At 40.6% G+C, this 16,197-nt stretch overlaps 1 protein-coding gene across 1 annotated transcript in view; it reads right to left on the reverse strand.

Annotated features, from left to right (window-relative positions):
* MCM10 (minichromosome maintenance 10 replication initiation factor) overlaps positions 1–16,197 on the reverse strand; it is a 47,970-nt gene continuing 31,773 nt past the window's right edge. The window contains exons 18-20 of the mRNA XM_035021632.1: positions 7,560–7,602; positions 7,375–7,474; positions 1–43 (exon numbers count right to left, since the gene is read on the reverse strand). Of these exons, the coding sequence (XP_034877523.1) occupies positions 7,391–7,474; positions 7,560–7,602 (127 nt within the window). The 3' untranslated portion in view covers positions 1–43; positions 7,375–7,390. The remainder of the gene's footprint in view (positions 44–7,374; positions 7,475–7,559; positions 7,603–16,197) is intronic.

Here is a 16,197-nt window from a genome sequence, read left to right on the forward strand (position 1 = left end):
CTCCCTCTCGTGCTCCCCCTGCTTGTGTTCCCTCTCGTCGTATCTGTCAAATAAATAAATAAAATCTTAAAAAAAAAAAAAAAAAAGGCTTCCTATGGGAATGATGATGTTTGATGAGACACGCCTGAAAAGAATATTCACTTAATATGTAACACAAAGGGGAAAAATTGTTTTCCACATAATTTCTCATTAATTTAGAGCAGTAATAATGAATCTCAAATGACACACTGGTGAATGTGAGTCATTTAGGGAAGAGGCCCCCAAATGTAAAAACTTTCCTAAATAAAAACGGTCGCCTCATTAATATGAGGCAGTGAGGTCAGCATGCACTAGCTTATGATTTTATTAGCTCATGTTTGGTTGTTTATTACACACCCAGCACAGAACTGTGGTACCGAGGGGCAGGACATTTTATATTTTGTAAGATGAAAACCCTAAAATACTCTTAGATTGGTATCCTGAAACCACTGTTCAAAAAAACCCACAAAAACAAAAAACAAAAAACACCAGTTTATTCCTTTATTAAATCACTGAGGATACTCTTCCTGTACCTTTAACCCTAAGTGCCCGAATGACATAGACACCATTGTTGTTTTGGCAAGATTGATGATTACATGAAGATAAAATTCAGCAAAACCTGAAAATGTACTCAACACAGGACTTGACATGACTTCCCCCTCTCAAGGTCAAGCCCACTGGTGCTGAACTGATACCATCACTAGGGAATGTATGAGAAGACCAATAAAACTCACACTATTATTTATAGATCCTCTTGTTCAACCTTACTTAGAATATTTTCTTGATAATTAATGGTGAAAGAAAATGCTTTCCTCTTTAGAACGGGAACAACATCAGTCATAGACAAGAACTGCAGTGTTAAAAACTCCCAGGCAACATGATCCAACATGTAGAAAATCCTAAGAAATCTATAAAAAAGCTGCTAAACTAATATGTAAGCTTAACATGGTCCCAGGATACAAGGTCAAATGACAAAAATGTATTTTATTTCTATATACGAGCAAGTAATAATTGGGAATTGCAATGCAAAAAGTACCCTTTACAATATCATCAAAACTGTAAGACATTTAGAAATAAACATAACAAAATATACATACAATCTCTACACCTCTCGGACATACACATTGCCAGCTACATCACTAGATTAAAGAGCCAGGCCCCCTCCTCCTCCTGACAGTCTTTTGAGATTTCAGTTGATTTCTATAACTGACCACTTGTTTTCCTTTTCAAGGACTTTAAAATCCCACTCTTATGTTTTAAATTCACCCATAAAGCGTGAGCCCAAGAAATACTAGGCCCCCACCCTTAACCCCAATGAAAGCAGAGCCCCAGGCCCATGTGCACTCCTACCCGAGACCTTGCTGTTTGGCCCAAGACCTTGGTATTTGGTGTGCTATGTTATTTCCAGGCCCTATAATTAATAAACATTTATTTTTTCAAAGTTTGCTGATGGTTATTGTTGGAGACATCTTGCAATCTTAATTGGAATCACAAGGGCCAGAACAACCACAACACTGGCTAGTCATATGCTGAGACAGGCACAAATACTACTAAATGTTGCTGAGAAAAATTAAAGACCTGAATAAATGGAGAGATGTATTATATTCACAGATAGAAAGTCTTAAGATGTCAATCCCCCAAATTGATCCAAAGATTAAACACAGTCTTTTTTTATTTAATGTTTTATTTATTTATTTGAGGGAGAAAAAGAGTGTGTGCGCATGCGGAGAGAATCTCAAGCAGACTCCATGCTGAGCGTGGAGCCTGACACAGGGCTCAATCTCATGACCCTGAGATCTTGACCTGAGGTGAAACCAAGAGTCAGACGCTTAACTGACTGAGCCACCCAGATGGTCCTTAAACACAATCTTAATCAAAATTCCAGTAGGGTTTTTTTTCCCCCCGGTAGAAATCAACATGCTGCTTCTAAAATTTACACTGAAATGCAAAGGACCTAGAATGGCCAAAACAAATTTTACAAAGAACAAAGGTGGAGGACTAACACTAGCTGAGTCCCACACTTGTTATATCTATAATCATTAAGACAGCATGGTACTGGCATAAGGATTGACATAATACCGTATGAATATGTCATTACTATAACAAAACCGAGTCCAGAAGTAGACCCCAAAATACATGATCAACTGATTTTCGACAAAGAAGGCAAACTAATCTAATGGGGGAAGTGCTCATCTTTTCACTGAGTGATGCTGTGAGTGTCCATTTGGAGAACACTGAACCTCAACCCTTACACCTCATGGCTTATATAACATTAACTTGAAATGGACCACAGATGAAAGAGTGAAAGCTAGAACCATATAAAATATTCTATAAGAACATCTTTTTGACTTTTAAGGCAGGTAAAAATTTCTTAGACAAAATGCATGAGCCAAAAGTGAATCAACTGATAAAATGCACTATAAGAAAGTAGAAACCTGCTCTTTGAGACAGTTAAGAAAAAATGAAAAGGCAAGTCTCACACTGGGAGTATATATTCATCACACATATATCTGCAAAACACTTGTATACAGAATATAGGAAGATCTCTTCTTAAAAAAATTTACTTATTTTTTATTAGTATCAGAGGTAGAATTCAGTGATTCATCAGTTGCATACAACACCCAGTGCTCAGTTCCATCAACTGCCCTCCTTAATGCCCATCACCCAATTACTCCATCCCCCTACCCACCTCCCCTCCAGCAACCCTCAGTTTCCTAGAGTTCAGCATCTCATGGTTTGCCTCCCTCTCAATTTTCATCTTATTTTATTTTTCCTTCCCTTCCTCTATGTTAATCTGTTTTGTTTCTTAAATTCCACATAAGAATACATGGAAGAATTCTTACTCAACTCGATCAATCAGTAAACAGGTATTTCACCAAAGAAGATACAGGAATGCCAACAGGACATGAAAAGATGCCCAATATCAACGGTCATGAGAAAAATGCAAATTCAAACTGCAATGAGATACCACCACACACCTATTAAAATGATTAAAACTTAAAAAGACCGATGGTATCAAATACTGGTGAGAATGTGGAGCAAATGGAATTCTCACACATTATTAGTGGGTGTGTAAAATGGTACATTCCCCTTTATTTTTTTTGAAGGTTTATTTATTTTTAGAGAGAGTGCATGTGCATGAGCCGGGGGAGGGGCAGAGGGAGCGAGAATCCCAAGCAGATTCCCCACTGAGCATGGAGCCCCACACGGGGCTTGATCTCTCAACCCTGAGATCATGACCTGAGCCGAAATCAAGAGTGGGACACGTAACTGACTAAGCCACTGAGGCGTCCCAGGGTAAACCCCTTTAGAAAATATTTTGGCAGTTTCTTTTTTTTTTTTTTTTTAAAGATTTTATTTATTCATTTGAGAAAGAGAGCATGAGTGAGGGGTGGGAGGAAGAGGCAGATGGAAAGGGAGAAACTGACTCCCTGATGAGCAGGGAGCCCAACACAGGGCTCGATCCCAGGACTCAACCAACTGAGACATCCAGGCACCCCTAGTTTAGCAATTTCTTAAAAACTAAACCTACACTTACCATTTGACCTGGAAATCCCATTCCTAGATATTTACCTGAGGAAAAAAAACACATATCCACAGAAAGACATCTACCTGAATATTGGTAGAGGCTTTATTCATAACAGCCCCACACTGGAAATAATCCAACTCAGATGTCCATCAACAGGTGAATAACTAAATTGTGGGGCATATCCATCCAGCAAAATACTCAACAATAAAAAACAATGAACTACTGATATATGCCACAACACAGATGCATTTCGAAATATGGTGAATGAAGGAAGCCAGACACAAAAGTGTATTCTGCATGATTCTATTTAAGTGAGACTCAAAAGACAGGCGGAAATTACAGGGAGAGAAAACGGATCTGTGATGGGTCGGAGACGACAGGGAAATCGCACAAGCCAATGACAGGATGGAAATGTCCTACATCTTGTTTGTGGTGGTGCTTATGTGGATATCTGTGTTCATCAAAATTTATTGTATCACACATCATAAAATATGTGCCTTTTACTGTGTGAAATTTAGGCCTTAATAAAGTTGATTAAGAGACCAGTATTTGCTCACTTTGGCAGCATATATACTAAAACCGGAAAGAAAAATACCAACAGAGAAGTCTTTGCTCAAGCAAAATTACCACAGCCTTTGTTCCAATCCGAGTTTCAACTCACATTTTCAAATCCCTTAGTCAATTTCCTGGACCCTGAGATCATGACTTGAGCTGAAATCAAGAGCCAGTGTCTTAACCAACTGAGCCACCCAGGCACCCCTTGGCTTATTTTAATTTTCAAAAACTTCACAGCTTTTCCACAAACTGCTATTAAGTCAACTGGTTTCTTCTATTTTGTGCCTATTATTTTCTTAGATATATCACCATTTCTTTCCTCAATATTGGTGAATATAGAATTTCATTTTTTGAGCCATCCATCCTTGAGAGCTATATTGTTTCCAAATCTCTACCCATGGGATCAGAGATATCTATTTTACTTGTCAAGTAGAGCACTGATGGGCTGCTATGAGTGACATACTGAGGCAAACAGATTTACTCTCCTGACTTTTAAAAATCCATGTTCTCATGGGGCGCCTGGGTGGCTCAGTTGGTTGGGTGACTGCCTTCGGCTCAGGTCATGATCCTGGAGTCCCAGGATCAAGTCCCGCATTGGGCTCCCTGCTCGATTGGGGGTCTGCTTCTCCCTCTGACCCTCCCCATCTCATGCTCTCTCTCTCTCTCATTCTCTCTATCAAATAAATAAATAAATAAAATCTTTTAAAAAAATCAAATAAAAAAATAATTAAAAAAAAATAAAAATCCATGTTCTCAGACACATTTAATCTACTATAAACATCAAGCTTCACTTGTGTCCTCATCAACTTTTACACAACCCAATTCATGAAATCTCTTCCTGTCAACTTTGCTATGGATGGGTCAACTTGTAATGTTTTTAAAAGTTGAAAACTTTAAAATTTTTAAGCTTTCTAAGTTGCCTCTGAGGAACATTCCATACCAATCACTCCAAAGCTCCTTATTTGCTACTCTGCATCACTGTTATCTAAATTACTTCAGTCTTCCTTCTCTTGTTTGGAAGAGAAAATATATTTAAACAAAACTCAAGAGAAAGGTGATTAAAAAAGAAACAAAAAACAAAAGCCACTTGTTTCCTCTTAATAAAAAAAGGCAGGGGCACCTGCGTGGCTCAGTGGGTTAAGCATCTGACTCTTGCTTTCGGTTGAGGTCATGATCTCAGGGTCATGAGATCGAGACCTGCATCAGGCTCGGTGCTCAGTGGGGGGGGGGTCTGGTTTAGATTCTTCCCCCTCCCTCTGCACCTCCCCCCCCGCTCGTGCGCGCTCTCTTAAAAAAAAAATTAAAAAAGACACAGCAAAAACAAAATCTGTTGAGACAATCAGAACAGTCAGATCAACTACCTCCCCCTGAAATACAAAACTTCTGTGTGCTAATTTAGATCACTGTGTACCTACCTTGTTTGGATGGCCTATGATTACATGATTACACAATAAGTCCTACATTGCTAATGACAGGGTAAGGAAAAATTAAACACACATTTTGGATTTATATAAAAGCATTTAATACACTGATAAAGAGAATAGTATTAAAAGACTGATCTCACTGATGAATCGTAATTTCAATGCAAACAAGTCCCCCTTCTGGCCCACCTACCGCTTCTCATCACTGATCTATGAAAGCATACATAAAAAAGACCTCAAACAAAAGCCCCCAGAGATCTAGAGTAACTGAGAAGTAATTCAATGATTTTTAAATTATTACAGTACCTTACAATACTTATATATGATACACAAGTGAATGGGGACTCTAATGGCACCCTTGGTTCAAACAGGAATGTGTTTCATGGAAAGGGGATTGCCTGAGGAGCAGCCTGGAGCTTGAGTCCTTGGAGGCCGCTTAGTTGTGATTTTCTTCAAATACATAGCTCTATTTTAAGTTTATGGGATAAACAAATCTACTCTAAATGAACCATTAAAAATACCACCGCTGAATGCCTTCAGTCCCTATTAAGAATTAAACACTTTATTCTTTTCTTCATTAGTTAAAAATTAAAACAACCACCTCCTGGGAAGTGAAATCCTCCTAAAAATATAGCTTCTGCAATATAACCTTAGGAGGAACACTCATATTGGGCAGACAGAGCTTGATGAAATATAAGGCATGTACATGTTTTTTCTAGCTCTTGAAAATCTATATCAAACATCTCCCACAACCAGCTCCTGTAAGCATTATGTCTATCTACCATAATATCATCTTGGGGGAAACCTGATCTATTTCTAGCTAGAGTTTAAATCCCAATGTAATAATAATCCTACTAATTTATTCAATCTTAGGATGATATCAGCATTCACTTTGGAAAATCAGGTTGCCTGACAGAGGAATCTCCTAAACTGCAATTTTGGGGTGCTAATTTGCACAGGGTTTGACCTCTGTCAAACCCTGTGTGACAGAGTATATCTGCAAATCTCAAACTCCCTGAGTTCTGTCTTTCTGAGATGTTTCTGTTTTTCAATCATTGTTCATAGCTTCTTAAACTCTGTATTTGTTTTAAAGATTTTGAAGTTTCTTTAAGCCATATTTAAACAAAGCCATATTTTAAAATGATGAGATTTTAGTGTTTTTATTAAAGAGCTCCACAATATTTTAAGGACACAGAAACCATACAGATATGAATTAAATGCCACGTGAGTCAGTGCATTAATCAATTTGCAAAACAAAAGAGAGATAAGAATAGAAATGAAAGAAGGACACTGGCTTTGATGTCAATATATCAAGATTGTGTCAAGGTTGATGAGCGTAATTATTTATATGGGAGAAGTTGTATTATTTGTAGAATTTGAGTGCTGAAAGATACACTTCAACATCATTTACTCCTAGCCTCCTCATTTTCTAGGTAAGAAAACTGAAGCCCAGAAGTTATGCAATCTACCCAGGGTGAGCTAAATTAATTCTTTTGCCTCTGTGTGCCCATATAAATACCAGAACTTTACTCTGATCAAGAAGCAACACTGCACACTCTATTACCCAAAACATACAGAAACACAGCTCTCAATTTACCTTCCCGTTTCTGAGCAAAAAATCCGCATGAATGCAGCCATCAGTAGCAAGAACACGGAGGACGATGGTATTTTGATTTACCACTTAAAGGTCAGTGTTAAATTTGGTATCAAACCAACACAACAGAAAATAAGTAGGTAAAATGTGTAGGCTTAATAAGTGTCTGTTTGGACTTTATCAATCAGGAACATGAGCAAACAGAGCAACACCTTTGCTTTTCCAGAGCCATAAGAAGCAATGTAGGTCGTGGGTACCTGTTTGAAGTCAGGGCTATTTAAGGCTATTCAGAAATTTGGCATGTTCTTCTCCTCGTGGTAACAGGGTTTCTCCTCCCATCTTTGGGCCTGTTTTTTCCTAGAAAAATGAAAATAGTTTAGTGAGAGATGGGTCAACATTATTTGCATGGATCACTAAATTGGTCACTTTGCAAATGACCTACCTTTAGCATTCCATCTCGTTCCCATTTGAAGAGGCCACAGTTACTGAAACAGAAAAGAGGGGCTTTACTCAGTGGTGAGGTATGGGTGACACACATTAAGACAACTGGGTTCACTGCACTCGCAGGAAGAGTATCCGCCATTCAAACAGAAGATGATCAAGGTAACACTCATATTACAGGCTATGCTCTAATGCTACTGAAAATACACACTCCAGTGATTTGAGAAATGGTCTTCAAATCTGTAAAAAGCTAGATACTTCAGAGATGAAATACCCAATGATAGTATAACAGGGTATGCCAACGGCAGGTGATGAACACAAGCTTGGTTTCTACTGCTAGGCATTGAGAAGAGACTCAGAAGAGGAAGCTAACCCTCTGATGCCATACAGTCGATGGCTTTCTCCTTTTCCCTTTTCTGGAACTAAAAGCTTGTGATGAGAGAGGATTAGTCTTCCTCCTGGTCTGCCCAATCCTTCCCTCTTCAAACCCAAAGATGTTTACTCTTATTGTTCAAAGGGCATAGAGACTCTTATTCTCATTTTTTAACATGGTATGTGAGTCCAACCCTGAGCAGAGATGTGACTACTACAAAGAAAGCTTATTTTCCACAAAGTTCACTCTGCCAAAACAAAAGAAACACAATCAACTCATGGAAATATGGCTGCCGGCACTCTTGGATTTGAGAGGCTCTAGGGCACAGGGGATTGCCCTACCTGCCTCATCCTTCTTCCTCAAAGTCTAGACTACTCCTGCCCTGAGAATCAGCATACCAGTGGCCTTGGCCCTAAGCCTCTTCACCACCTTCCCTGTCTAGAGACTGAGTATCTCTTGAGAGAAATTTTCTAGACTACTAGTAGATCAATGATGAAATTATAAATAACAAAACTTCTAGTCAGGGGTCAACAAATTATTACCCATGAACCAAATCCAGCCTGCCACCTGCTTTTGTAAATAAAGTTTCATTTAAACACAGCCGTCCACTTGTTTCTGTATTACCTATGGCTGCTTTTGAGCTATAACACCAAAGCGGAGCAGTTACAAACAGACCACCTGGTTCATGAAGCATAATATATTTACTATCTGGGCTTTGACAGAAAAAGTTTGCCCTGTTCTAGATCAAGAATTGACAAGAAAAAGGGGTGCCTGGGTGGCTCAGTCGTTAGGCATCTGCCTTCAGCTTGGGTCATGATCCCGGTGTCCTGGGATCGAGCCCCATATCGGGCTCCTTGCTCAGTGGGAGGCCTGCTTCTCCCTCTCCCACTTCCCCTGCTTGTGTTCCTGCTCTCGCTGTGTCTCTCTCTGTCAAATAAATAAATAAAATATTAAAAAAAAAAATTTGACAAGAAAAAGTCTAGAAAAGCAGTTGTTAACAAAAGTAACAGCACCTGGAGGATGAAAAAGCATCTTGCTCTTTCATTTGTGAGCTGTACTTACTGCTTATTAATGGAATTTTTCTGATACTCAAATGTTTTACATATGCTCTTGCTGTTAAAATATTTTGGAGAAGTCAAGTATCAATATACAGATAGATACTTTAAAAAATTATAATCCAGATCATAGCAATTTCACAAACCAGCTCCTGACTAGGTAATGAACTAGCATGGAGTCTGCGTCCCCTCCCCAACCCCAATCAACCCTGGAGAAACTTGGAGTGAAGTATGGGTTCCAGGAAGTAAACAAAACCCAAAAAACAAAAAGTAAGCAAATAAGTGGAGAGACTATCCTGGTGAGACATTCTTGGGAAGACTGAAGGAGATCTTGAAAGTGCCTCAAATTCCGAAGACTTATCATCATACAAATTTTGTCCTTTAAGTCAATAAAGTCAGAAATTAAAAAAAAAAAAAAGGGTAAAAATCAATCCCATATATTTGAAAATTAAACAACATTACTAACCCTTGGGTCAAACAGGAAGTCATCAAAGGCATTAGGAAATCAAATCCTTCTTTTAAAAAAGATTTATTTATTTAAGTAATCTCTATACCCAATGTGGGGCCCGAATTCACAACCCCGAGGTTGCATGCCCCTCCGACTGAGCCAGCCAGGCACCCCAAGAAATACTTTTTTTTTGTTTTTTAAAGATTTTATTTATTTATTTGACAGAGAGAGCGCGCGAGAGAGGGAACACAAGCAGGGGGAGTGGGAGAAGGAGAAGCAGGGCTTCCTGCGGAGCAGGGAGCCCGATGCGGGGCTCGATCCCAGGACCCTGGGATCATGACCTGAGCCGAAGGCAGACGCTTAACGACTGAGCCACCCAGGCACCCCCAAGAAATACTTTTAGCTACAGGCCAAATATTGTGGGAGACACTAAAGCAAGATTGCTTAGAGGGAAACATGTAGCTTTAAACACATTGATGTGGGAACGGGAAAATTTAAAAACGAGTAAGCTGAGTGTAAGCAATTAACTGACATTGGCAAAAGGATATACAGCAAACCCAAAGAAACCAGAAGGGCAGAAAGATAAGGACAGAAATCAGTAAAACAGAAAGAAAATCAATAAATATTAAGAAAGCTAAAAGATGGTTTTCTGAAAAGAGAAGAAAAATAACAGCACAAAATACAGTAAATGTCTACTAATAAAAAATAGCAAGTAACAGACTAAAAACAATAAAAGTTTATTAGGAACAACCATATGTCAATATACTTAAAAACTTAAATGAAGTGAATTAAAAGAAAAAAAGAAAGCTGAAATTGGCAGAAGAGACCATGAAATTGAAATGGTTATCAAGCCACTTCGGACCTTAAAACCTGGGCCTAAATAATTTTACAGTTGAGATTTATTAGAAGCTTAAGAAATAATTAATTGCTATTTAACATAAACTATTTCCAGAAGCTGCTCAGTTCATTTTATGAGGCTCATATAATCTTTGTTCTAAAACCAGGTAAGGCTAAAAAACAAACAGGTCTAATTCACTTATGAATATACAGTGGACCCTTGAACAAGATGGGGGTAGGGGTGCCGCCCCCTCTGCACTTGAAAATCCACATTTAACTTTTGACTCCCCCATAACTTAACTACTAATAGCCTACTGCTGACCAAAGCCTTATTGATAACAGTCAATTAACACATATTTTGTATATGTATTACATATTGTATTCCTACAATAAAGTAAACTAGAGAAAAGAAAATATTATTAAGAAAATCATGAGAGAGAGAAAATACATTTAGGTACTGTACTGTGTTTATCGAAAAAAATTTGCATATAAGTGGAGCTGTGCAGTTGAAGGGTCAACTACAGACATAAAAATCCTATATAAAGGGGCGCCTGGGTGGCTCAGTCGTTGGGTGTCCGCCTTTGGCTCAGGTCACGATCCCAGGGTCCTGGGATTGAGCCCTGCACTGGGCTCCTTGCTCCACGGGAAGCCTGCTTCTCCCTCTCCCACTCCCCTTGCTTGTGTTCCCTCTCTCGCTGTCTCTCTGTCAAAAAATAAATAAAAATCTTAAAAAAAATCCTATATAAAATATTAGCTAATTCAATATAACTGTATACTAAAATAAAAAATCCTGGACACAACATCAAAACCACTAATAATCCAATTAAAAAAGACATGAATAGACACTTTTCCAATGATACACAGATGGCCAACAGATACATGAAAAGATGCTCTACATCACTGATCATCAGGGTAATATAAGTCAAAACCACAATGAGATATCACTTCACACCTCCCAGAATGGCTAAAATCAAAAAGACTAGAAATAACAAGTGTTGGCAAGGATGTGGAGAAAAGAAGAACCCTCGTGCAGTTGGTGGGAATGCAAATTGGTGCAGCCACTGTGGAAAATAGTATGGAGGTTCCTCAAAAAAACAAAAAATAGAACTATCCTAAGATGTAGTAATCCTGCTACTGAGTATTTACCCAAAGAAAATGAAATCACTAATTTGAAAAGATATATGCACCCCTGTTTACTGCACCATTTATTTACAATAACAAAATTATGGAAGCGTGCGTGCACGATACACACACACACACACACACACACACTGGAATATTACTCAGCCATAACAAAGGAGTAAGACTGTGCCATTTACAACAGCATGGATGGATCTAGAGGGTATAATGATAAGTGAAATAAGTCAGTCGGAGAAAGGCAAATACCATATGCAGAATTTAAGAAACAAAACAAATGGAGAAAGAAAAAGAGACATTTACCAGACTCTTAAATACAGAGAACTGGTGGTTGCCAGAGGGGAAGTTGGTGGGGAGATGAGTGGAATGGATAAAGGGGATTTCAGATTAAAAAAAAAAAATCAACAAGTAGGGTCTACTCAAAGAATGAAAGGAAACTTCTGAGAGTGATGTCACCATCACAAGGTGAGCCGTTCCTTTTTCCTCTCCCTTTTGATTTATAAGTAATTGGACATCTATAACCAAAAACCAAACAAACAAACAAAAGCACCTGTGCACAGCATCCAAGTCACCAAGGGTGGATGGGAGCAGGGAGGGCAACGAAGGAGGGGAGCGGTCATGGAAACAGCAGGTCAGCAACACCCTTCTGGCAGGAGGTGGAGGGTGAAGGTGTCGAGTGAGGGTCGGCCACCCATTCTGCAGCTTCTACAGCTGGAAGGACCGCAGGAAAGTGCCTCCTCCTACCTGCCCAGGGATTCGGCCCACGGACTTCCAGGCTCACCCAAAGCCACAAATGCTAAGTACACACCTCCCCTGAGTTGGCCACCACCGCCCCCTTTTTAAAGGGCACTCTGCCCAGAGAAATCAAAAACATGTGCTATAGTGCCACCTTCTGGAAAACAAAAGAAAGGCTCCTAATTAATTAAAGGTTGAACTATGAGAATCAAAGTGAACAAAACCTTGCCTAAGTTAAGAAAGGTTTTCATTACTTCAAATGCGATGGCAGAGACACTTTTATCACACACCATGAAAAATCACGGTAATACAGCATTAAAAATAAAAACAAAAACAACCTGACAATTTTCCAGCAAAGGAGCCCAAAGAATATTGCAATCTAACTGATAAAGATTTTAAAACAGCTTTTATGAAGAAATTCAGCAAGCTACAAGAAAACTTAGAAAGGCAACGCAATGGCCTCAGGATTAATAAACAGAAGAACTTCACAGAAGAAATTTTTTTTTTTTTAAAGATTTTATTTGTCAAAGAGACAGAGAAAGCACAAGCAGGGGGAGTGGCAGGCAGAGGGAGAAGCAGGCTCCCCACTGAGCAAGGAGCCCGATGCAGGACTCAATCCCAGGGCCCTGGGATCATGACCTGAGCTGAAGGCAGACGCTTAACGACTGAGCCACCAGGCGTCCCCACAGAAGAAATTCTAAAAAAAGCAAAACAAATTCTGGAGCAGAGGAACTCACTAAATGAGATGACAGAATGCACTGGAAATACAGCAAATCAAGATGGAAGACAGGAATCTAAAAATGATTCAAGTGGAAGAAGTGAGAGAATGAAGATTTTAAAAAAGAAAAGAAGTCCTCTGAGATTCCACATAGAAACAGATTCCATTGGAAAAGCCAATGTAAGAAAGATGGGTATTCGAGAAGGGGGAGACAAGAGGACAAGAACAGAGCGTTTATTTAAAGAAGTAATAGCGCTGTGAATTGTGTAAGACTGATGAATCACAGACCTGTGCCTCTGAAACAAATAATACATTATATGTTAAAAAATAAAATAAAAAAAGCAGATAGTAGGAAGGGAAAAATGAAAGGGGGAAAATCGGACAGGGAGACGAACCATGAGAGACTATGGACTCTGAGAAACAAACTGAGGGTTCTAGAGGGGAGGGGGTGGGGGGATGGGTTAGCCTGGTGGTGGGTATTGAGGAGGGCACATTCTGCATGGAGCACTGGGTGTTATACACAAACAATGAATCATGGAACACTACATCAAAAACTAATGACGTAATGTATGGTGATTAATATAACATAATAAAATAAAATTAAAAAAAAAAATGTAATAGCTGAGAACTTCCCAAACCTGGGGAAGGAACTGGATACACAAGTCTATGAAGCTAGTAGAATACCTTCTTATCTCGATGCAAGAAGACCTCTCCAAGACACAATTATATCAAAGCTGTCAGAAGTCAATGAAAAAGAAAAAATGTGAAAGGCAACCGGGGTGGGGGGCGGATAGCAACCTACAAAGGATCAGGCAATCAGATTTCTCAGCAGAAACTCTATAGGCCAGGAGACAGTAGAATGGCATATGAAAAATATTTGAAGATTAAAAGCTGCCAGCCAATATTCTGCAAAGTTATCCTTTAGATGGGAAGGGGAAATAAAGACTTTCCCAGACAAACAAAAGCTGAGGCGTTTACCATAGACCTGCTTATAATAAGAAATGATGGGGTGCCTGGGTGGCTCAGTCGTTAAGCATCTGCCTTCGGCTCAGGTCATGATCCCAGGGCCCTGGGATGGAGCCCCGCATCAGACTCCCTGCTCGGCGGGAAGCCTACTTCTCCCTCTCCCACTCCCCATGCTTGTGTTCCTGCTCTCGCTATGTCTCTGTCAAATAAATAAAATCTTAAAAAAAAAAAAAAAAGAAAAATGCTGAAAGCTCTTAGAGCTGAAACAAAAAGACAGAAATACACAAAACTCCAATTAAGGTGATAAACAGTCAGAATTATAAAATTGTTAACTCTTTTCTAGAATAGTATATTAAACTCTTAATTATAGTATAAAGGTTCGGGCGCCTGGGTGGCTCAGTTGGTTAAGCGATTGCCTTCAGGTCAGGTCATGATCCCGGGGTCCTGGGATGGAGCCCTGCATCGTGCTCCCCGCTGCTCTGCAGGGACCCTGCTTCTCCCTCTCCCTCTGCCTGCCACTCCCCCTGCTTGTGCTCTCTCTGTCAAATAAATAAACTCTTTAAAAAAATAAGATAAAAAAAATAGTATAAAAGTTCAAGGAAAAGAGCATTATAACTATGGTTACTACTTGGTGATGACATCGCAGCACAAAGGAAATAATTTGTGACCTAAAATATAAAAAGGGAAGAGAAAAAAGATGGACCCTTTAAGGTGAAGATAAATTGCTGATAGCAGAGAAAGGATTATTTTACCAAAGAGATGTTTTATGCAGACCTCATGGTCACCACAAGTCAAAGATCTAGAGCAGAGACACTAAACATAAAAGGTGGGGAGACTGGGAGGGGGGAAAGATGGCAGAGGAGTAGGGGACCCTATTTCAACTGGTCCCGGGAATTGAGCTGGATATCTACCAGACCACTCTGAGCACCCACGAAACCAGCCTGAGATGTAAGAAGATCTGGATCTCTACAAACAGAATATTGCAGGAGGTTGGTTTTGAGGTACAAAGCGGAGAGCCCTGTATCGGAGGATAAACGGCAGGGGGAGGGTGCCTGGACGTGGGGATCCTACACCACTGGTGAGTGACAGCCTCGCGCGCTGCGGACGGGCACAGACTCGCAGAGGGCACAGACTCGCAGATCGGTAGCGTCTGGAAAGGACTTTAGGGCAGCCCCCGGGGTGGAGGACCAGACCGGCGGGGTCACACGCGCACGAACCTCAGCCGCTGGGACAGAAACCCGGAGGGAGGGTCGCGCACACGCGACTGCAGCCTCCGAAACGGAAACCTGGTGCATGGGGGTCCTGCCGGTGAACTGCAACCTCCAGGGTGGAAACCCCGAGCGGTGGAGTCACACACACGCGAACTGCAGTCCCCAGGACAGGACCCCAAGCGGTGGAATCGCGCGTGCGTGCGAATTGGCAGCGGCTCGCAGTTTTAGAAGCACAAAGGGCAGAGACGTGCCCCGACCTGGAGGCAGGACTGGGAGCGCTGCGGAGGGGCGCACAACCCAGGACGCTGCAGTTTATAGCAGCACGGACAGAAACGGAGACGGTGTGGCCTGGAGAGCACACTGGAGAACAGACTGAGTTCTCTCCTCTGAGGCAGAGGGTTGGAAACGGTCTCTTCTGCTCTGACTCGTGGAAGAGACGCGGAAAGCCCCCAGGGAAAGGCGCCAGAGAACCAAAGCCCCAAAAATTGATTCCCACTGAGCCCATGCCCCGCCACAGGGGCGCAGGGCAACTCCGCCCAAACAGGGTTGCCTGAGTAACAGCGCGGCAGGCCCCTCCTGCAGAAGACAGGCTGGGAAAACAAGAGGCCAGCAACCCTAAGGTCCCAAGAAAACAGGTGCATCTTGCTTGGGTTCTGGTCAATAATTTGGACTCTCTGCATTCCCTCAACCACCCATCAACAGAATGACTAGGAGGAGGAACCCCCAAAATAGAAAAGACTCAGAGATTATGACTTATGCTGCAGATTTACAAATGGATGCAGATATAACCAAGATGTCGGAGATGGAATTCAGGCTAGCATTTGTGAAGACAATGGCTAGAATGGAGAAATCAATTAATGGCAACATAGAGTCTCTAAGGGCAGAAATAAAAGGGGAATTGGCAGAACTTAAAAATGCTATCAATGAGATCCAATCCAATCTAGATAATCTAACAGCTAGGGTAACTGAGACAGAAGAGAGAATAAGCGATCTGGAAGACAGTATAATAGATAAAAAGGGGAAAGAGGAGGCCAGGGAAAAACAACTCAGAATCCATGAAAATAGAATCAGAGAAATAAGTGACACCATGAGGCGTTCCAATGTCAGAATCATTGGAATCCCGGAGGGAGTGGAGAGAGAGAGAGGGCTAGAAGATGTA

Source organism: Mirounga leonina, unplaced genomic scaffold (assembly GCF_011800145.1).
Source record: "Mirounga leonina isolate KUSES-001 unplaced genomic scaffold, KU_Mleo_1.0 Mir_175, whole genome shotgun sequence".
NCBI lineage: Eukaryota > Metazoa > Chordata > Mammalia > Carnivora > Phocidae > Mirounga > Mirounga leonina.